Here is a 23,446-nt window from a genome sequence, read left to right as displayed (position 1 = left end):
CAACCTGAATGTTAAGCATCTATATACCAGTAGTACTGCTTCCTGGATCAAATGAATTACACTACAAGGAAACATTTAAATCAACTATTCATATTATGAGAAACTGAAATCAAATAACATAAAAAAGATACTGCAATCAATGCAGAGTAAAGATACATTTAGAGCAATGATGAATCTACTGCACAGTGACACATGATGCAGAGGCGGAAACATCTGCACCCACAATCAATATTTCATTACAGTCTCTGGCGCCTTCCATGCAGTATTGTACAAAGACAGTTACAGACAATGCCCACAGGAGCTGACCCAAATACAGCAATGATACAACTGTTATGACAGATACAAATGGTCAGTACAGTTCATTTGTCAAATATTGGTATAACCTGACCAAACAAATCGGGAAACAGTGCGTGTCCATTTGACATCACATGATTTGTAGAACGACTGCAGGCAGAATGCCACACTTGTTAGGGTTGCTAAGAACATTGACTAAGAATGCAATTACAGATGTCACTTGGCTTCAAAGAACTGCTAACCCTGAAAGAATTTCTTTAGTTTCAGTGTTATCAAGGAAGAAGATAAGTTTGGCAATATTTATTCAATGATGTGCGACTGCACATGATGTGAATTACCCATTTTTTAAGAAAGCTGACCCGGGACACACTGGTGTTAATGGTTAGGTCTTGTGTACTTATTAACTGGAAATTTTTCTATGACAGAAAATGCAGGAGGGAGTGGAGAATCATGGGATTGGTTCGCTTCAAAATTTGGGCAGTGGGGTGAAGAGTTTGCTAAAATAGGAACAACAGTCATGATAGTCTTCTGGTTTGTTGGATCATACCTATTCTGAGAAATGTACTTACAAAGCAAAGGACCTCCGGCCGGAATCGAACCGAGGTCTGCTGCGTTTATGGCATGCGCTCTAACCACTCGACCACCTGCGCGCGAAATAAAGGATTTCAACGTGTGCCTTTGCTGTGACCTCTGGACACCTATGACGAAGACATTGTAGTAGTTGCCATCGAATGGACCAAGCAGAAAGTATAAAAGGACGGAAGCAATATAAGCAAAAATGTATTATGCATATTCTGAAGTTTAATCAACAAATTATAATAGATTTTTTTTTTTTGTGACAATATAATGGACCATATTCTGTTTTACAACCTGCTATAAGCAAGGGTGTGATGTGCACAAGCCATATACTGAATCAACTGTGCCATGTTGACTAAATAATTGTCGAATTTATGAAACTGTTTTCGAATAAATGTTGTTTTTATAACATATCTGTCATTTAAGTTTTAATATTACATTTTGAATTGTATTATTCCATTTTATAAGTCACGCAAGTTACGCATAACTGCACACCTTAGGCAAAAGCTAACGGTAATGTTTGGCCATGCTTACATAACATTTGTAGCAAAGAAAATATGTATATGCAATATGTATAACCAATGTACGATTAACTCATGTAAACAATGTGAGCCTGAAGTGGTCGTCCAGATCATTTCAAGTAAAAGCGAATCTGGGGACCGTGGGGGAATTTTTCAATCCTTACATTAAGTTTTTAAGGTTTTTTTTTCGCCCTCACACACATTGTTAAAGTTTTGTGTGGGATTTGTAAACCCACAGAGGGGGGAATATATTGAGAAAGCTGGCCTGACTAAGTGACCGGTATTGACCTTTAAATATGAATGTGTTATTCTGTTCTGGAGTCTGAGACAAACAGGGATTGAGAAATACTGATAACCTCATACACACACACATAACCGAATAGACTTGCCAGAACAGCACACACACATACATTTATGAGTAAAACACGCACACATGCACACAAATTTTGGAACGATTACTGGAAGTCACATGATTTTTAGGAAAGATAGAGAACAATGAGCCAAAGAACATCTTGACATTTTGGTAGTGGTCCAGATCATCACTAAGAAACTGAGTAAACAACTGAGGTATAAAGGCTTGGTCAGCCCAGCAATAAACGGAACCCACTTTTTGCAACCCTGTGTCTGTGTCGATTCTTCTCAGAGTTTTGGCTTCAACATATACATGTTGTATACATTTTGCTACAACACTAGTGGATAGCTTGCCATTAAATATGGTCCACACATTCATGTTGCGCTTAGTATGAAAGTGATATTTGTTACTTTGTTGGTCCTTTAACATTCCCATCAGCCTCAGCTGTATTTCATGTTTAGTACTAAATAGCAATTCTTTGCATGCTTCCACACTAAAACACCCTGGTGAACATAATGAAAACATTACCATAGACACCAACATGGTTTTTTTTAGCATGTTAGCATGCTAAGATTGGCATAGCTCATAGCATTTCTGTGCCAATGTACAGCCCTGCAAAGCTGCTAGCATTGATTTGAACTTTTCTTCAAAGCATTGTTCATCTGTTATTCCTGTCACCTTTTATGCTTTACATGCAGTTGTCCGTGGCTGCATAGAACAACTATAATAACTTTTGATTTCCAGCATGGGCAGACAACATTTTGTACAACTAGCTCTTTTCTAGAATTTCCTGAGGCTCTATCTGTTCTGTGTTAGACTCTTATTACTGTACCATGCACTCATCATCAATAATTTCCTAAACCATGACCCACATCTGCCACACCCAACTAAAATATAAAGAAGCACAGAACTTCATGGTCATTTACTCCAATGTCAAGAGTGTTGATGTGAATTACTTTAACATTAGTCATAGAGACAAGGCTGTATATCAAAGTCTATAGTAACAGCACACTTCCCTTTGCCTGATGTACAGTTTGTTTTCCATGTATGGCAGATCACTAGTTCAGGCACATACACAGAGACAGTACACCACTGTTAGCTAAAGAGGAAATTCCACCATTGAGCCAGTAAGTGTAGCTCATGCCATTATCAATAATGCCTGCGCAAGGTGAGCTAATCAATAACCTGAAGTCCTAAAGCAAACTTGGTGGGATTGTACTGTTCAATGGCTCTTTCCCCATGTCATGTACCCACTGAGATCTGTGCTGTTAAAGAGCAAAGAGGGCTTTAAGCAGCCTCAACCTCATATTCAAACACCGCAAATAACTAGCGTCATGAGTGAGGGCAGAGTACAAGGTTTGTCCAGTACATTTTAAAGACAGGCTACTGCACAGAATTTTGATTAAACATATTTACTTATTCTTCTTGACATTAAATACATTCTGTGCTTGGATGATCACACAAATAAGCATAAAGCAGTGAATCAAGACGGATCCAGACATTGAGTGAGCTTTACTAACAATAAACGCGTCGTGTGTATTCTATACGTTTTACCTTTTTGAGGTTCTACGAGAACAAACTGATATTCCACAGGGCTTTTCTACTTGTAGGGCACTGCTGCATGACCATGCAAACCATTTGCTCTCCAGAGAAGGTTTTGCTCTTTGCTTCAAAGTTCCGGATGCAGAATTCTGATGCTTATGTTGATGCTTTAGATAGCTGAAAATAAGTATTCTATCACAGTCAGTCCTCGCTGCTGGAAATATCTCTGTGTGATGTCATGTTATCTATATTTAGCAAACTATTCAGACAAATGCACAAATACACGACGGTGACTCAACAATGCAAGGGTTATTCTTAATAGTCTTCAGTATGTGTATGTAGCAGAGTCAGAATCATGTCATAACCAAAGACATGCACAAATCCACACCTCAGGTTTTCACAGTCTTTTAGGAGAGAGCTCTGTCTGGCTTTGAGCTATATATTATACTGCAGTTACGTAATGCTGCCTCAGACAAACTGTGGGCAGGCTTCATTACAGCAAATACACCATAACAGCTTGTTGGTTGTTTGTGTTGAAGGAATAAAAAACAACTCTCCAGCCTTCCTCTCATGTCAGTCTGCTCTCGGGTATCCGGAGGTAAAAAACCATGTCTGTCAACACTCCTGACATCATGAAGGCACACAGGTTAAGTCAGCTCTTCTCTAAGCATAAATTAGAGGGTCTTCCACTTAGCCTATGACATTAGGAAACTGCAAGTCAAGAACAAATTAACACTAAAGACTGTTGAAGGTTATTAGTCCTGCCCTGGCTCCTAACTCCTAACTGGCAGGTATCATACAGCCCTGTGTATTTTTGATCTACGGTTAAGTCCAATGAAGGGGAAGCTAATGCTACAACATGTCTTGTAAACTTTGTGGTAGCAGTTTGTGCACACCCCTTTCCTGTTTCCCTTAAAATGCTCATGTGCACAAAGCAGCTCTTCTCTGTTTGGTTTGGACCTGACCTCAACCCCTTCCAGCACTATTGGGATGAGCCTGAAAACCTACAGAGAGCCAAACCTCATTTCCTGGCATTCATGTTAGATCTCACTAATACTCTTGTGGCTAATAGCAAGCAAATCCCTGCAGACAGGTTCCAAAAAGTTGGTGGAATGTTTTCCCAAAGGAGTGGAGGCGGTTATGCATCAGATTAAAGAAATAGTTTCATAATTTGGGAATTACTTTGTTGCAGAGAATTGGATGAGAAGATCTATATCACTGTGTTGTACCCACCTACGTGATATTGGTAAAGTTTTCATCTTGTTTTTTTGGATGGATGGCAACAATCGAGATACTACGTGTCAGTTAGTTAGCATTTTGTAACCTCTGGATGGAGCCAGGCCAGATTTGTTCTATTCTGTTCCCAATCTTCATGCTAGGCTAACTGGGGCTAGGTCCAGCCTTGTATCCAATGCACAGATATTAGAGTTGCATCAAGAGTGCATCTTTCTGGCAGGATGAAGACCATAAAACCTGCTGTTTTTAATTTCTCAAGGTACCAAGATGTCTCTGCAGTGGCCTAATGCAATAAAGTGGTATCGGTGTGTGGCATTGGTGAATTGTTGCGAGTACAAGTATATGAGCGCAGTATTGGCTCAATACTCGATGCCAGTATCTGTATCAGTGCATCCCTAATTGAAAGTAAGAGCATTTCCACACAATGTGAAGAGGACTCAAGGGATTGGGACTACACAGCTGTGGAGCCTTAACAAAACCACTTATCAGTGAGGCTAATACAAGGAAAAGGCTAAACTTCATTAAATAAATAAATTGCGTTCAGGTATCAGACTTTCACTTTCAAATGATATCCTCGGGTGGGGGATAACACTGATCGTCTGGAATACTTTGTCAGGTGGAACAGTCAGTCTGATCGCTGTTAACATAGAAATACTGCGGTGCCACTTGTGCATAATGCTGCATGGACTGTCACTGTCCTCGCACTACTTAAGGACAACAAGAATGAACGTATACAATATGTGCTTTGTAAACTCCACCTCACCAACCAACACCTCGTTTTCTGTGCCAGAAATAAGTATTTTCTTCGTTTTGCTCTTGTGGTGGTCATGATTTACTGTCGAGAACCATCAATCAGCAGCTTATTTCCAGGCATTAACATTCATGAGGCCCTTTGCATTGACTATTTATGGTTGAATGTTGGTGTAGAGAAGCCGGTTTATGAGGTGGATCCATGTGAGCACATTTCCAGGTTGGTTTGGGATTTATAAAAGGAAATTGCGCATTGTGGGTGTACGCCATTTACGGCTTTTGGGCGCTCGTACACTTTTAGTATGGATCCTGCACAATGTTTTATAAATAAGACTCCAGGTTTTTCAATCAATGGATTTTTTCTTCCCTGATTGCGCAGGCCTATAACAGGATTCATCAGGCTGAAATTGTGAAAGAGTGGTTCAGAGAGCATGAGACATCATTTTCACACATGGATTGGCCACCACACAGTCCAGACCTTTACTCCATAGCTCTTTGGGATGTGCTGGAGAAGACTTTGTGCACCTCTCCCATCATCAATACAAGCAAAAAAATGAATGCAACATGGAAATAAATGTTGTGACATTGCACAAGCTTAAAAAAAAATGTCACAGCGACTGCGTGCGCAAATCAAAGCTAAAGGCATTGCAGTGTCCCTGTGGCAACTGACCCAACTAAAGCACTGACTGGCTCTGTCTTGACTGGACTGCTCATTACTTAATGGGAGAAATACCTTAAGTAGCAGACTGGGGGGTACAAAAGCTGGCTAATCTGTGTAATACACAGTTATAAGCCCCTGAGGGGAGCTGGGCTAGGCTAACAGGGTTAGCAGTGACCAGGCTTGGCTCAGACTGTCTGAGAAGGACTGTATTAGGTGTGTTAGTGTGTGAAAGCTTGAAGCCCTGAAATAATTCTGTTGCCTGCACCTTCACCCAAATCCCATTGAGCTCAAGACACAGCATTCTAGGCGTCATAAACATAAGAAAAACCACCTGCATTTCCAGCTGAGGACTTTACCTATTAGGATTTGACTCACGTGGCCTTTGAGGTATTTTTCCGAGCATGACAACACAAATCTTCCCAACACTGTGGACACTGAGTCAAGCTTTTGTAAAGCAGCAGCATTCCTTTTCATGGTTAGAGGCAGAAAGTGCAGTTGCTATTTTTACCACGTTCCTAACCCACACACTCTTGTCCAAGTCACAGTTCCTGTAACTGGTGGAGAAGCTGCATCTAAGGCCTGCCTTGTGTTTTCTGGCTGTGAAAATAAGGACCAAGCAGGATCTTAATATTCTGCTGCCTTCAGGGATGCCTGCAGGATGATAGCCTAACTCACTGACCAGAATAATGATTCTGCAGGGCTGTGGCGTTAGGATGAGAATAACATCTGAGCAAAGCTGAGAACCAGAACATCTTGTCTCAGTCCTTATGAGATAACAAACACTAATTCACAGCAGACAGTGTGTTTGGGCTTCGCGGGCCAAGGCACATTTGCTGCTAAAGATAGTACTCCTTAAAAAGCTGAAGCCACATTGCAGACACATCACACATCTTCCAGAGGCCATATCTGGCTTTGGTGTTGTACATATATGCATACAACCAGGGTACATATGAGAGATACATGAAAATATTCACTAATGCTCAATATTATTCTCAACTTTCTGATAAACAGGATTTGGTTCCAAGTGTAGATGGCAGATGCACAATAAGCTGTCTTGTTTCTCCAACACTCTGCAGAATGTTGTGGTGGGCTGTAGCTCACATTCTGCAGTCACTCTGTGGATAACCCACTGGTTCTCAAGTAATCATGAAGGCTAGGTGAACAGTCAGTCTTTGCATTTGTTGCATTTGTGTGCTTGCAAGGCAACTATGGATAGCGTTTGTCCAAAAAAATATTAACCATCACGTGCTTTTTATGCAAATCAAATCCAAGTGGAACCATGTCTTGGGTCCAGTCAAACACTCATATACCAAAAACGGAGATAACAAAACACAGCAATGTAGTCAGCTTGATTACCTTAAAAAATACAGTTAAAAAACAGTTAAAATAATTCATTTACACCTTTTTTAAGCCGAAAGCTTCACTGCAGCTGCTATGTTCAAAATGGATCCATGAGCTCAACTGCAAATCAAGGGTGTGAATTTGAATTTGGGGTCTTTTCTTATTTAAGCTTTCAAACAAGTTCCAACTACTTCAGCCGATTAGAAGAATGCTGCAATGCTGTTTTGTTGTGAAGCTCAAGAAATGTTATGTGGACTACAAAACGTCAATCGATGTTCCTCAGCATGGGGGTGACCAGATAATGACTGAATTTTCATTTTTGGGTGAACTGTTGATTTAACCACCTGCACAATACACTTAAACATGGCTCAATCTAATATGACACCTTTACGTAAGTAATACCTAAACATTACCAATATGTAACATAAGAATGTCTGTTTCTTAATCTATCCCCCACTGCCAGACAGTTTTGTTATCTGCATCTAATCATGGGACTTCTTAGCAAATATGTATGGATAGCATATAGGATGAGCATCCTAGCCACAGCTAATACAGCTTAGCATAAAATTGTGATTGACTGTCAGGCAGGTAGCGTACCGTCTCTTTACTGGAACAACAAGACATTCACTTGTTCATTTAGCCGTCGTCACTTAATTCAATGTAAACAGAAAGATTTTGACTATTGCAGCTTTAACCTCTCACACACTATAGCTCACTAGTAAACATCTTATTGTCTAAATACAAATTACCTTAATTGTTTTGTGCTGAGACAAACATTTTCCGGCCTAAGTACAGCACAGAAATTGACCAGGGATTTTCAGTTACAGTGTGATTACATACAACATACACCGTCAGTGTGTGCGTGTGCGTGTGTAGAAAACAGGGAAAGCAGCCTAACCTGTCACAGAGGTGGTTCACTGCACCAAATGAGTCGCAGGCACAAGGCAGGCAGCCGCTTGTGCCGTTGGTGAAGTGTCCCTCCTCGCAGTCCTCACACTGCAGACCAGCGTAGCCTGACAGACACGAACACTGACCGGTGCTCGCATCACACTCATCCGGATCCAAAATGCCCTCACCACTGCTGCTGCAGTTACAAAGGCCCTCTGGGTGGATGGATGAGGATGTTACAGTGAAAAGGGGAGACAAGAAAAAGGATCATTATTAATGGAGTGTACAAGCAGGGCCAGGAGTCTAATTCTAACCAACACAAACCATGTGACTGATTGAGTGATATCTAGATACCAGGCAGCTCAGGTCTGCTGATGGTCCTGGTGTTGATGCTACACCAACCATCTACAAAAAGAAAAACTAGGGTGCGCAGGTAGCTAGAGCGCATGCCATGAACGCAGTGGACCCTGGTTCGAATCCGACCGGAGGACCTGTACTGCATGTCACCCCCCCATCTCTCTCCCCTTGCTGATCTATCCACTGTCAAATAAAGGTGTCTATGCCTCAAAACAAATCTTAAAAAAAAAAAAAAAACTAATCCAAAATATGTGCTATGACCCTGCAGCTTTTACCAAAATATAGGCCCAATAGGCTTTGAGCTGGCAGGAATAATGAAGTCAACACTGTGTTGGACTATGAAAGTAAATAATCCATCCCGTCCCACATGTTTTGCTCAACTGACGACAAACTTGCCTCACTGCATCTTCAGACTGTCCTCCACAAATTCTCTTTTCGATAATGATCCCACAGTGCATCTGAATGTTTTACTATAAACAGCTACTGCAAATTACTTAAATTACTAGATATATACCCAATGTTCTTTAAATAATGATGTCATGATGGATGTGCTAAATTTCATTAACATGTACAACTGAACTTTTGACAGTATTTTGAATTCTATCCTCATGTAAATGATTAGTAGACATATTGTGATAAAATATTATCTTAGTAAAGTTGAAAGTCAGCCATAAGAATAGAGCTTGAGGAAAAAAATCTTAAATCTACACTAAAGACACTTGAGTATCAGAAGTATTATACATAGTGTATTTACATGCATAGACACTGTACACTAGGGCTTTACTGATTATCAACCTGCCGATTATTGGATCCAATGTTCAGCATTTCTCTTCTGTAAAAGTCTGACAGCTGATCAAATTAATTAATTAAAAAATGTGCTACTTTGACTCTCATGAAGGCAAAAAGTACAGTACTTGCCTCCAAAATGTAGCGGCGTGAGAGTACAGAGTAGCAGAAAATGGAAATACTCAAGTAAAGTACAAGTACCTCAACACTGTACCTAAATGCAGTACTTCAGTAAATGTATTTAGTTACTTTAGTTACTGCAAATCAGTTTGTTTCTTATGGAGCAAACAAAAATATAGATATATTATTTTGTCACTTTGCAGGTAGTTCGTCTTAGTTCTGACTTACTGTCGGTGTCTATGGTTGTAAGTTTGGGTGCTGGGTGATGCAGAATGAACACCTTATACCTCCTCAGGCATCTCGCATTGTCGATTAAGGTTAAATGATCATGTTTGTCTGGACAGTGTTGCTGACGGACCCTACTGTATTTCTCATTTGTCTTCCTGATTTTCCTGTTTTCATTTTTCTCCTCTTCCTCCTTCTTCTTCTTCCTCAAAAAGCCTGTTCCTGACTCACTGCTGTGCAGTAGCTTTAGTTCATTTAGCTAAATTCAAGGTTCAAGCAGTGCAGAAACAATTGGTCCATTAAGTCATACAAAGAATTGGATTGACAAAAATGATTTGTCATTTCTAAAGCAGAAATGCCAACTATTTGATGGTATCAGCTTTCCAGATATGCAGCTTTTCTACATTAAATATTCTTATACATCAAATTACAGTAATTTGAGTTATGACTCAAGGAAATTGCCACGGCTTTAACATTTTATAGACTGAACAGTTACTCTATTAAAACATTTCAGAGATTAATCAATAATGAATATAATGATCAGTTGTAGCCCTCATCACAACTGTGTCTATACATCTCTGAATGGTGCTGATGCATTTGCCAACTTCACATAAAAGATAAAAAGGCACTTTGACATATCAAGTATCATCATATTTCTGGATGAATACTCATCACAGTCACACTTATAGTTTCCTTTTCATGAAACTAGCTCAACAGTCCATTGAGACTAATGTCATGCATGTCTACTGTCTTTCATCTGTGAATTTCTAAATGGAAAGCACTGAGAAGTGGTTTGTCATTTTGAAGTTTGTCAAACTTTTCAACTCATTAAACAATATGGTGACCAACCTCAGTGCCACTACTGTCAAAAAAGGGAGTGCAAATAAGAATCAAGATTCTGTTTCTGTACAACCTATTTCTAATCTCTAAAGTTTTCAGAAGCACATTTTAATGTAATTATCAGCTGTAATATGAGGCCATCTCTTACCAGGCCACCATGTCTGCTTTATTAATGTTCAAGCTCTTATATATTTAATCTTTAAGTACAATATCACAGTACCAGACTACAAACTGCAGCATTGGTCCCATTGAGACGTGAACACTGGTTACAGTCAACGCTCAATATTTGTACACTGCTCACACTGGAGCTGTGACATTACCTCCTTGCTGAGTGAAGGATATCTGACTGGATGGTGGGCTAGTGTGACAATACCTAAACACTAGTGCTCCTCTATTCACTTTAAGATGCCTTGTCCATTCACAGTCTCAGCATGATTCAAGCTTTTTAAAACACCACACTGGCATCAGGTGCATTTGTTCCACCAGATGCTGTTTTGTATACAATCATTTCAACTGAAGACAGTGAACATGGCAAACTGAGTCCTGCTGTGTCGCCAATGAGGGATTTTGTACAGTTCAAACTGGTGCTCAGTAATACAGCCGATGATGTGGTGACAGACATGTGGATGACCCTGTAGTACAGAGTGACAATCTATTATTCATCTGATCTCAGGTTAGGTGTGGCGAGTCATGACTGTATGTCTCCATTCAGTGCTCAGCAGTCAGACAACAAAAACTGACTGATAAGAGATGTGAACTACGATATTTTTTATACATGGAATACATGCTGATAAACTACACAGAAGGCCTCAGCTGGATTCAGTTCAACAAAGAGGAAGCTGAATTTGAATGTGTTCCTATCCTGGCGTCCCACTCAGATTATGCTCTTCTTTTGCTGTTGCTTGGACCTTTATGTAACTAAGAAAGTCCTGCAGTTATGCAAGCCAGTGGAGTACACTGTCAGAGCATTTGCTACAGTGATGCCCACTGAAGAACTGTCAGCACCGATCATGCCTGAGATCCAGTGAATGCAATCACCTCTCTCTCACACACACACACACAGACACACACACACAGACACACACACTGCAGTTCAGTCTAAAACCAGGCTTCCTCTAGGTGTGGGATCGGGCTGATCAGTAAAGCCACATAACAGGTTTGATGTAGATTAGACTGGACTTGTGTGTAGTGGAGAGAGAAGGGGGGAAACAGAGGCAGAGTCCACCTCTATTCTATCTGTCTGACTGCAGTAAAGTGGTGTGACAGCAAGGCTGGTATTCAGACACGGGCAGCAGCAGGCTGTTCAGAACAAGTCATATCTCAAAACCACTGTTCCCTAATTCCACACTCGCCTGTCTGTGCTGCTACAGGGCCCCTGCATGGAAACAACGCTGTACTCTCCATTTTGGTTTGAGCGTAAAACATGATGTGGCTTGACGACAATACTGAGAGATATTTCAGGGACAGGATAGCCTGAACTATGTGAGAACACACCTCTCTCTGACGTGTCAAAGAATGTACACTGGGTGAGGCATTACCTCAGGTGACGCCTTTGTTGACGTGAATCCATCATGTGAGTGGCCTTTACACAAGAACAATGAAGAGTGCGGAGGCTCCTCAACATACTTTGAATCGGGAGAGGTGAAGGTTTCACATATGATTCTCCCCCAAGGGAGCAGATTTCATTTTGATTCTCAGATCCACATGAGTAACAGAAGAGACTGATTAACAGCTACCTAAGAGCTGCCTATAACCAATTTAGTTCAATTAATCTGCAAAACTGACATCAACCACAAAACCTTCAGTGACTGCTTTCATTATTGACTACTCTGTTGTCTTGTTTGGTCTATAAAATGTCAGAAAATGGTGAGAACGTCCATTACAATATGCCTCTGTCTTCATTTTGCTCATTTCATCCAACAGACAGTCCAAAACCCAAACATATTAAATTCAGCATCACATTAGACAAACACAAGCTGCTGATCTTCACAATGAGTAACTGTAGACAATCAGTGTTTGGAATTTTTGCAAGAATTCTCCTCCAGTCACTGAGATGAATGCTGTCTGTTAGGCAGTACAACCAGAACAAAGGATAAATGTAGAAAGCGTGTCTGGTCCGGACCCCTAGTGTGAGGAGTCAATATCATTCAGAATATTAAATAAAACCACTGTTTGGATTTTAGGTTCTGGCTTAAGGGTTTCATGAAGTAACAGCTCAAACGTGGCATTTTCTGGGGAAAATAAAGATTCTGCAACCAACCTGGAAGCCATTTTTAATTTGTATAATCCAGATTGTTGAATGGGAGGATGTATTCAGCCACTAGTACATGTAATATAGAAATAATTAATAATCCATCTATTAGAAGGGGGGGGTCTCTCAGTGATGGGTGCTCTGAAAACCCACACCTTCGTCTTCACCAGACTTCTCCAATAGAAGCGTGTGGGGCAGGACTCCTCAGCCTGTGCCACTGTGCTGGCTGGAGAACAACACATCCACATGGATGCTGGGATGTGAGAGGTGTGAGAGGAGGGGCTCCACTGTCATTGCTCATTCATGGCTTGGCCTGCCTGGCCATTTTGGTTGGACGGCCTTGTTCTGCATATGCGATGCACACAACAATAGAGGGGGTAGAGCAGCTATCAGAGCAGCTTCTTGTAATTTCCTGTCAATATCAAACATGTCTGCTCTAACACAAAGGGATCGCGGGTCTTTATATATGCTGTGTGCACTGACGGATTTGATAAACTGACTGAACAAGGACAGGATCAACCTTGCAGCCCCCCATGGCCCCCCTTTTCCCAGCCCAGTGTAATATGTGGCACAGATTCTATAATAAAGGGCCTCTATGTATAATTAACACTGCACAGCTAAATCACATTGGATTATTTTTGCATGAGTAGTGTTTGTCAGAGATTATGATTCGGTCATGTTCCGATGGTTTGGAGGGGTACACCGTGCAGGCTGAGGGGTCTGCCCATTGTTGCAAGCTGATTTATTCGATCGCTCGTTGCGTCAAAACCACCGTGCGACCACCCTGCTCCTTCCAAGCACCCTGTATCAGACATGAGTGTCTTCATCTTTACACACTCGTTTTCTGAACAGGAATTTAAACACACACACCTACAAAAAACGCAACCAAAAATATTCCCCACAGTGTGATATTTTTTCGATTGTAAGGCACCATTTAGAAAAGCTTAAAGAAATCGGCAACGGTTATGTGTTCACAGTTCCTGCTAGCTTATTTATTCGGAGGCACTTACCTTGGCTATTCTCTATTGAGGTAACAGATGTGCCAATATTATCTGCAGCCCAGGCATCGTTCGCTGTGCGCTGGGAAACCATGGACACCATGGTCTGCAGCATTTTCTCAGGAGCAAAAAGTGAGGTTTGTGCATCGGTGGATCGTTTGCGTGCGCCGCTTGATCTGGAAATCTGCGGTGATATTTGTTCGTTCGTAGCTGATTTTATTCCAGTATCAGGGGCGGCAGTGGTGGTGGTGGTCGGGTCCGTTGTTGGAGGCTGAAAGGTGGTTTCTGTTTCAGAATTAGGACTAGCAGAAGTGATCAGGCCAGCAGAAACAATGGCAGGCGACGGTGTGAGTCCGGTTAGAGGCCCGAGAGCGAAGCTGCTCTCGGGTAAAGTACGAGGCATGTCGGTGTGGATGGTCTCCCAGGTGTCGGAGGCTGAGTCGGGCTTCCTGGAGATAGGCGACGCATCGTAGGGGCTGATGCGAGGTGCAGCTTCAGAAAATCCAATATATACATACAAAATAACTAGCAGAGCCGCAGATATGTACATCATTAAGGACGTTAGCCTCATATTCACTTTCAGCTCTCCATGTAAGCCCCAGTAATGGTCTCTCTCAGACCTTTCCCTGAATGGACGCGTACGCCACCATTGATGTCTCCCGGCGGTGTACGCTGCTGTTTGTTGCCCTATGAACCACAGTCAACACTTCAGCCGCTCTGCAACCTACCACGAGCCGCACGAGACTGACGTACTTATGAGCCAATGGGAAGAAAGCCCGTGGGTGCTCGTTCTTCCGCTGGTTGGACAGTGGCTCACGCCCTGTGGAGACACAATATATTGTAAATTATCAGACGTCCTCGCTCCACAGAACATTATCAAAACACACACGGTTTCATTCATAAATTGACAGACGTATGAAGCTTATTTTGCAGACGTATTGTGCCTATAAAGTGGGCCTAAGATTATATAGTGTGATACTTTCATATTTGTACACCTCACAGCCCAGATATGCTCCTTCATATGTCATGTCTTCATATGAGATGCTCGACGGTGGCTTCCTGTGGGAATACGTCAAAGTATCATTACCTAATTTACCGTTTACACATGCAAAGCGACAGACTTAATGAACTGCTTACACTATCATTTCTGAATCTGTGTGAACATACCCTCATCACGTATTTACAAAAACAAAAACAGTTCATTTTGTTCATCAGTTCATCTCAAGGCAAAAAGCAATAAACCACATGTGAAAGAAATTCCTTCTTAAGTATTTTTATGTAGGCCTATTCAATCTATTCGGTTATAGGACGCAGCATTACATTGTATCAACAAGGAGTGATACTACCTAAGCTACGAGAACTAGACTGTTTCTGCATATTACACAATTTCATCAGGCGTCTGTAGGCTAAAACATGATCGAAATGCGAACCTTCCAGTTTAAAACGTGTAATTTTAATCATGCAGTGGCTGAGTGTGTGCAGTGTGTTTGTTTTCCTCCGGTGGTCTGTATGCGTAACGACATCATTGTGGAATCGTTCGCCTAAAAGTTTGGTATGGGTTCTTTTTGCCTCGACTTCTTTTTATTTTATGTATTTAAAACTGTATTTCATATTTTGCATTCTACTCAGCATTCATTAAGATGCCACTCATAGGCACATATATAAACCTAACTTTAAATTATTTATAATTGCTGAATTTGATCAGTCTTTTTATTTACATCACACCATCATGCCCCAATGATCTTTCCATTCGATCCTAAACTGTGACGCACTTTGTAAAATCTGTTCCTGTTTGAGCTATATACATAGACCATTCATCCTTGTGACATTTATTTGATATATTACTGTGACTGTGGTTTACAGGTACACATGGGTTTTTGTTTGTTTGTTTGTTTTACATTGATGTTGTTTAATAATCAGTGTACATGGGGGTTGCAATTTCCAACTGCATCTTTTTTTTTTGTTAATGTAAAAGGTTTATTATGAATGTAAGGTGTAGTACAGTTCGTAAACGCGTCAGGTCAGGCACAGCGTCTCAGTCAGTACTTCCGGTGAAAACAATAACAATAATTGTTCTCATTGCGGAAGAAAGACAGGCACATACTTTGCATCTTCACTGTATTTTTTCTTTTGATGTTGTAGCTTGGTTTTCAGTAAGTTGAAATGATAAAATGTCACTGAGTGCTGTTCGTAAAAACAGACCATAGATGGCTGTAGAGGCTGGTACACACCGGGTGTGCGACTCCGCTCAAGTGTTGCAGGAAGTTGCGCACGACAACTAGCCAGTAGATATAATGGCGCCTCTAGATTTGGATAAATATGCAGAGATTGCAAAGCAGTGTAAATACCTTCCAGAAAACGACCTCAAGGTAAATGCGACTTCATAGACATGGTTTTGGTCAGGTTATGTGATGATGTGATAATGGTAACGTTAGCTCGCTGCTGTTTTATGTTGTAACAACGTAAATAGCTAACGTTAGCTTCAGCTAGCTAGTAACGTTTAACCTGCTGACTTCATCTCTTAACCAGGAAGTCAATTCCGTTATAAGGAATTGTTCAACGTAGCTACAGTAGATAGATACAAATCCAACTATGTTATAAAATGTTATTCAAGTGGGAATGAGAGTGAAAGGCTTTGGCACGCTGGAATCTGCCGGCGTTAAAACGAGCCGATATTCACAGTGACCTGATGATGCTGACTGTCATGATGGTGAATGACAGCTGATTGTTCATCACCAGTCTGCACTGAGGACGTATCTGGTGCACTTAACGTCGTCCCAGAGAGCTTATAGGCGTTTTTTTTTTAATCACGCCGAGACACAGATATGAGTTACCTGAATGACAGCAGCATCAGGGACATCCTGTAATGACTCGTTGATTATTTCAAGTCGTAGTTATTCCTTATCACCTTAATTGAAGTAGCTCAGAAGGCCGTGGCAATAACATCTTGAATAGTTTTGCGCAGCATTTTATCCTCAGCATTAGGTATTAGACAGTATGATAGCATGTTAGTAGGGCTACACAGTGAATTGAAGCATTACCAGAATAATACTCTGGCCAAGTGCAATATCCAAATCGCAGACGCTGCAGTTTTTTCAATGAAGGTGAACCCCGATATTATAAAGAAGTACTGTGGTGCTGAAGAGATGTCCTGGCCTAAGATCTGGTTCTTTAGATGTAAAAAAAAAAATGTTTTGTCACATCATCATGATTTAAATAATAGAGTAAAATGAAAGAGAACATTTTAATTGTGACGCAAAAAGAATTATTCTCAGTAATTGCGAATCATATAATAATCCTAATATCTGGCAGAATACATGCGGTGCAATGTTTTAACCATATTCTGCCGCCCTTTATATCTTTTGTACAAATATTGGAGTCAGCGCGGCACCATATTCATTGTCATTTCCTTGATTCTGTTGAATTACTTACACATCTGAGGTATTTGCAGTTGGTGAGACTCATCTAACTCGCCAGTCAGAGTTATGATGACTTAAGAAAGTTTCTATTAATCTGTCAAACTGCTTTTGGTCCCACAAAATTGAAGGTTCAATGAATGCTGAAATGTACACCAATTGTGATTGTGAACACGTGTGTGTCGTTGTTTTTGGAGTATTACACTCAAAATAGTAATGCATACTAAGGGCAGCACGGCTAAATTAGTAATTGCTTATTGACAGGCTGTTGGTCAAAATCTGTGCGCTCTGGTGCCCATATGACCACATAATCTGATCAAGCAGTTGATGCCAACAATACTTCCATTTTCAATACTTCTTTTTATAGATATAATTTGATGTTGGTTATAGACAGACAAGAAGGTCCTGGCTTAATATTTTAACCCTGTGCCCATCAATTTTAAGTTTGCTTGTCTTAGAACTATTCAGGTGCTCATTTTTTCTTTCCACAGTGCAAATAAATATTGAATTGGAGTCTAGAAACATCTTCCAGTTGTTGTGACTGTCGTGTCTGTTTGTGTTTCTGTCTATGAAAGCCCAGCAGTAGAGCAGGAGGCTGCTTGAAATTTACTCATTATATCGACGCCCCTATTTTTTTTTGTAAATTCTATAAATTCTATTCCATAAATAAATTCTATAAATGCTACCTGGAAACACTTTTAGTCTTATACATTTCCTCGCTCTAAGTGTTTGGGATGTTACTCAGGGCTAGTCACATTTTTACCTAAACTACCACTGCATTTACCCTGCAATGGTGCTATGTTTCCCTCTGATTATGATTATGATCCAACATGTTTTGTAATATTAGGTTTTCATTTCAAGACATTATTCTGGCATCTCAGAGTTTCATTGTTATTGAACAGCAGTAAGTGACTAGAGAACCACAGAGCGCCTTAAAGAGTCTCATTAGATCAGATGTCAATGGAAATGTTTAGACAAGAAATTTTAGGGCAAAACACTTAAAACCTCTAATTCTGACATGAAAGTTTAAAAGCATTGATACAAGTGCTAACTGATGGCTGAACCCATACAGCTTATGTCTGTGTGTTATGTTTTCATCTATACAGAGGTTATGTGACTACGTGTGTGACCTGCTGCTGGAGGAGTCCAATGTTCAGCCCGTTTCCACTCCTGTAACTGTATGTGGTGACATACATGGACAGGTAAAAATCAATGATTCATATCAGAAAGACCACAGAAACACTTTTTGACCCTAACACTGCAGAGTATGTATACATAAAATTAAATGTTTACATTCCATTCCTGTCTCTTTGTGTCTTAGTTTTATGATCTTTGTGAACTCTTCCGAACTGGTGGCCAGGTTCCAGACACAAACTACATATTTATGGTTTGTATATTATCTCATATATATCTATATACTTATATCGATCATATGTCTCATATATCAGTTTGAACTTGAGAGGCATCTACAATCATGGTCACAAATGTACATACGCAAATTTATATCATGGCAGTCTTCAGTTCCAGTGATTTCTACAGCTCTCATTTTTCTGTCATTGAATGAGTGGAACACAAACTACTTTGTCACAGAAACATTCATGACGTTTGCTTCAAATTTGATATATACAGTAATAGAAAAATCTATTTTGGTGATAATATTAAGTTCTGTCATTCAAATGTTCTCTGTAGCATGGCCTCTCTACTTCTTCTAACTGATTCTGATTGAACAGCTGGTGACTTTTGTGACTCCATTTTAATAGGGCTTGTTTAATACAGCCACTAGACTCAGCCACAAACACTACAATGAGAAAGTCTGAAGAACTCAGCATTGATCTGAAAGAGCTCGTTATTGATTTAAACAAGCCAGGAGCCATCTCAAAGCAGTCACAGGTTCCAAGATCAACTGTACAAACAACTGTATAAAGTATAAAATGCATGGCACAGTTGTGTCACTGCCATGATCAGGAAGAAAACACAAACTGTCACCCACTGCCGAGAGAAAATTGATCAGGATGGTAGAGAGTCAACAAAAAAGACCAAAAAGCAAGTCTGCAAAGAATTAGAAGCTGCTCATCAACATGACTACGAGGCTGTTAGAAAGAAAACCTTGCTCCAGACGTGGCAGTTTTCTGCTGATCACATGGACAAAGAAAAAACCTTCTGGAGGAAAACTCTGTGGTCACATGAAACAAAAAGTTGTTTGACCACAATGAGCATCAATATGTTCAGAGGAGAGAAGATGAGGCCTTAAACCCAAGAACACTAGACCTACTGTCAAGCATGGAGTCGGTAGTATTATGCTGTGAGGCTGTTTTGCTGTCAGTGGATCTGCTGCTTTGAAGACAGTAAATGGAATAATGAAGAAGGAGGGTTATTCCCAGATTCTTCATGAAAATCTAAAATCATCAGATCAGCAGAAGATTGGCTCTTTGTTGCAGTTGGGTGTTCCAACAGGACAATGATCCTAAACACACATTAAATACATGGTCCTCACAGAAAAAATGAGAGCTGTAGAGATCATTTGACCTAAAAACTGTCAAAACATGTTTTTTACAAGTGGATGTAAACTTTTGACCGTGACTGTGCCTTAATGCATTCTATATTCTATTTCACAGGTGTTTTGGCACAGTGTTGTTAATAAACCTCTGTCATCTGCAGGGAGATTTTGTTGACCGAGGGTATTACAGTTTGGAGACGTTCACCTACCTGCTGGTGCTGAAAGCCAAATGGCCCGACCGCATCACGCTTCTGCGTGGAAACCACGAGAGCAGACAAATCACCCAAGTTTATGGTTTTTATGGTGAGATTGGAATCTTGAAAGATGAAGATCAGTTTTGGGTCAGCTGTAAACCGCAATGTTTCTAATCTGACTTCCACCTTCTCAAATTATTTTTATTTTTTCTGTCCTTTAGATGAGTGCCAGACCAAGTATGGAAATGCAAATGCCTGGCGTTACTGCACCAAGGTGTTTGATATGTTAACAGTTGCAGCTGTAAGTATTGAATTGTAGTTCTAGTTCTACTAAGCCTAGAATTAACACAGAACAAGCACCAAAGACCTTTAAGACACTATCGTTTAGAAGTTACTGTTGACTGTCAACTGTGTATTATGTAACATACCGTCTATATGCTCGGTGAAACTAGATCACACATGTTTATCTGACAAACGGAATCATGATATATGTATGCCGTTCCAACTCCTTTATTCTATATATTTATTTGTTTATTTATTTTATTTCAGCTGATGGACGAGCAGATCCTTTGTGTCCACGGGGGCCTCTCCCCAGACATAAAAACTCTTGATCAAATTCGAACCATTGAGCGGAACCAGGAGATCCCCCACAAGGGAGCATTTTGTGACCTGGTGTGGTCAGATCCTGAGGACGTGGACACCTGGGCCATCAGCCCCAGAGGAGCAGGCTGGCTCTTTGGTGCAAAGGTCACAAATGAGGTAAGTTCATACAAGTGATTGCATCGAGTACACATGTGCATTCGTTGTAAACTCCTACATGATTTTCAAAATGATTTACTTATGTACTGTGGGGGCCAAAGACACTAGGTGTACACACCTGTGTTGTTTTGTATCATTTTGCGATGGTGACATACAGACAGTATGTTGTCACACTGCTTGAGGCAACATTTTTATGTCAAAGTACCTCTAATAACTAGAATTTTAGTGAAGAAAGCACAGTCAAGATGGAGACGGCCAGAACCACTACACAGAGACTTCATTCGTGTTTTATAAAGTCTGTGGGTTTGCCACGGCCTCCCTGACTACAGTAACCCATGCAGGCCAAGCCTCTTGACAGTGGGTCTGGGGCAGTCCCCCCTGCCCATCCATTGACACAAACTATTAGGCACTGTTGTTATTAGTGTGTCTTTAGGGGACGACTACTTGCAATCGAGGCAAACCCAGTCTGTTTAAAGACCCCATCAGTGTGTACTCTGGTGGTGAGAAGGGCCTCCCAATTCAAGATGCAGTCTTTCTGTTGGTTCTAATTTCTGTGTACATATAAACATGTTTTGGTTCAGGCGTGATCTTCCTCTTGACATATCCTTATTAATAGAATAAAAGCATCATTACCTGCTGAGAGAATAAGCAACAGAAAATGGTGATGAAGGTAAAGACCTAAAAGTCAAACTAAGAGGACACAAAAACAACTAAGGATTGCTCATGGGAGGCCAGCCTAAGGTGGTCACAGAATTGATTTATGATGCACAAAATGTAAAAGCATCCTAAATCACAACCCTTAGCTGCAGCAGTTGACACTGTAGGAATTGGAATTTATCTGACCTAACCGACTAGCTCGGTCAGCCATACCCACACACTTAGACAACATACACAGTCAATCACCAAACAGAACATTGGATTAATGGCTCTGATTACTGAATAAATGATCAGTCGGAACTTGAAACTTACCGATGTCTGTTGGGCCAGCCATGTTCATTTGACATAATATGTGTGGTGAGGCTTCAGACTGCATAAGACAGTCTTACTAGGCTAATTGTTTTGTCTCGCTAGGAAGTGGCGAGTCATCAAGGCTTATCACTAGTTCAGCAGTAGCTCAACTAGTAGGCATTTCCCACAGGAGAAATGTCACAGTAGGTAACACACAGGTATGAATAATAAACTGAATGATGGCTGAATTCAGTTTAGCTGCCTCAGTTTTAGGGGCCTGGTATTGTGCATGCTGAATTACTGTCACAGTACTTTTCCTATATAACATTCAAAAGATTCTGACAATTTTCTGCAGCAAATTCTGGTAGTTCTTTAAGGAGCTAAATGTCCATTGATAAGAATTTGGGACACATGAGAAAATAATGGACTCCCTGGTCAGTCTGAGGAAGTAGCAACCACATTGAGACATATGCTCAGTTACATACAGTTTAGTTGCTGTTTGTGACTGCCAAGATGCAAAACAGAAAATATGCCCATGTGCACACATGTAGTAATGGCAGTTAAGAAAAGCTCTTTGTGGTTACTTTTAGTGGAATGTAAGAATATTTCCTACACTCCATACAGAGCACACGTGTCTAGCCTTAGCTTGACAATCATAGATGACCTCTTGAAACATGACCACATATCAAGTGATGGTGGCAGGCCAAGATAATAATTGCTACTGTAAAGTTAGTATTAATTGCAGTTTTTTGTTGGTGACTTTGAATTTACAAATAAAGTTTCATTTAATTAATATAACAAATTCCAATTAACATGACATGAACAGAGCATTTCTTTGCTGATATTACCTTATATTGTATGTCTCTTTTATTTCTCTCTATCCTCCAAAAAACTGCAGTTTGTTCACATCAACAACCTGAAGCTGATCTGCAGGGCACATCAACTTGTCCATGAAGGCTACAAGTTCATGTTTGATGAGAAGCTGGTCACCGTGTGGTCGGCGCCTAACTACTGCTATCGCTGCGGCAACATCGCTTCCATTATGGTCTTCAAAGATGCTAACACAAGAGAGCCAAAGCTCTTCAGAGCTGTGCCTGACTCTGAAAGGGTCATTCCACCTCGAACAACAACACCTTATTTTCTGTGATTAAAACTGAAAAACTATATATAAAATTAAAACAATGCAGCCATTTGTCCAGTGCACAGATACTGACTGTTACAGTGGCATCAGCAGTGAACCCATATACATTTTGTATAGTACATTTAGAGAATTTACAGTGCATTTCTTGGTGCCAACTGTCGATCGTAATTCCCACTCTGGCTATTATTCTTCCACTTAAAGCGAAGGAAGCTGTCTCAACAGTATCACTGTGCTGTTGAAATGTTTAGAGGAAGGATTGAAAATGTTCATATTAAAAAATCTCTGCTTTACAATAAAAATTCACTCTGCTTGGCAAATTGCAGGTGCAGTGTAATATACAATATTTCATTTTGTTCTGTTATAGTAATGTATTACAGCTGGATGTAAGATAAAGCACTGCACAAATGTCACTGCAGTTATAGACTCATTGTTATAATGTTATCTTGTATGATATAAACCTGAGATTTCATGTGTAAAAACCGATGCTGTTCGTCAAAAAAAATTAAAAATCAGTATTGTTAAGCCTGTGGTACCCTGAAATATTATATGTAATTTGGCATCAGCTCTTGTAATTATTATTTTTTCTCTTGGTCACCATACTGTTTTTAAATAAAGAAATCTAAAAGTTGTGAAGACTTGGACATCAGTTCCTTGGTGAAGGGGCAGAACGGACACCATGCTTAATAAGAACCAGTAAGTCATTATATCTCTAGTGATTAATACCATCTTCCAACACCAGCCTATTGATGATAA

General features: G+C 40.4%; 2 protein-coding genes across 2 annotated transcripts in view; one reads left to right on the top strand and one right to left on the bottom strand.

Moving 5' to 3' along the window:
* Positions 1–14,487, bottom strand: part of LOC115581624 (multiple epidermal growth factor-like domains protein 9) — a 39,779-nt gene extending 25,292 nt beyond the window's left edge. Inside the window, exons 1-2 of the mRNA XM_030416879.1 lie at positions 13,751–14,487; positions 8,172–8,376 (exon numbers count right to left, since the gene is read on the bottom strand). Of these exons, the coding sequence (XP_030272739.1) occupies positions 8,172–8,376; positions 13,751–14,309 (764 nt within the window). The 5' untranslated portion in view covers positions 14,310–14,487. The remainder of the gene's footprint in view (positions 1–8,171; positions 8,377–13,750) is intronic.
* A 1,295-nt stretch (positions 14,488–15,782) lies between these two features.
* Positions 15,783–23,322, top strand: LOC115582298 (serine/threonine-protein phosphatase 6 catalytic subunit). Its single transcript, XM_030418208.1, has 7 exons — positions 15,783–16,107; positions 18,261–18,356; positions 18,476–18,541; positions 19,813–19,954; positions 20,067–20,146; positions 20,395–20,604; positions 22,451–23,322. Exons 1-7 carry the CDS (start codon positions 16,033–16,035, stop codon positions 22,697–22,699), a joined length of 918 nt encoding a protein of 305 aa, XP_030274068.1. The 5' UTR covers positions 15,783–16,032; the 3' UTR covers positions 22,700–23,322.
* Positions 23,323–23,446: the final 124 nt, after the last annotated feature.

The sequence above is a fragment of the Sparus aurata genome, chromosome 5, assembly GCF_900880675.1.
Source record: "Sparus aurata chromosome 5, fSpaAur1.1, whole genome shotgun sequence".
NCBI lineage: Eukaryota > Metazoa > Chordata > Actinopteri > Spariformes > Sparidae > Sparus > Sparus aurata.
The sequence above is the reverse complement of the archived record's forward strand: the minus strand, read 5'-3'. Positions and strand labels throughout refer to the sequence as shown.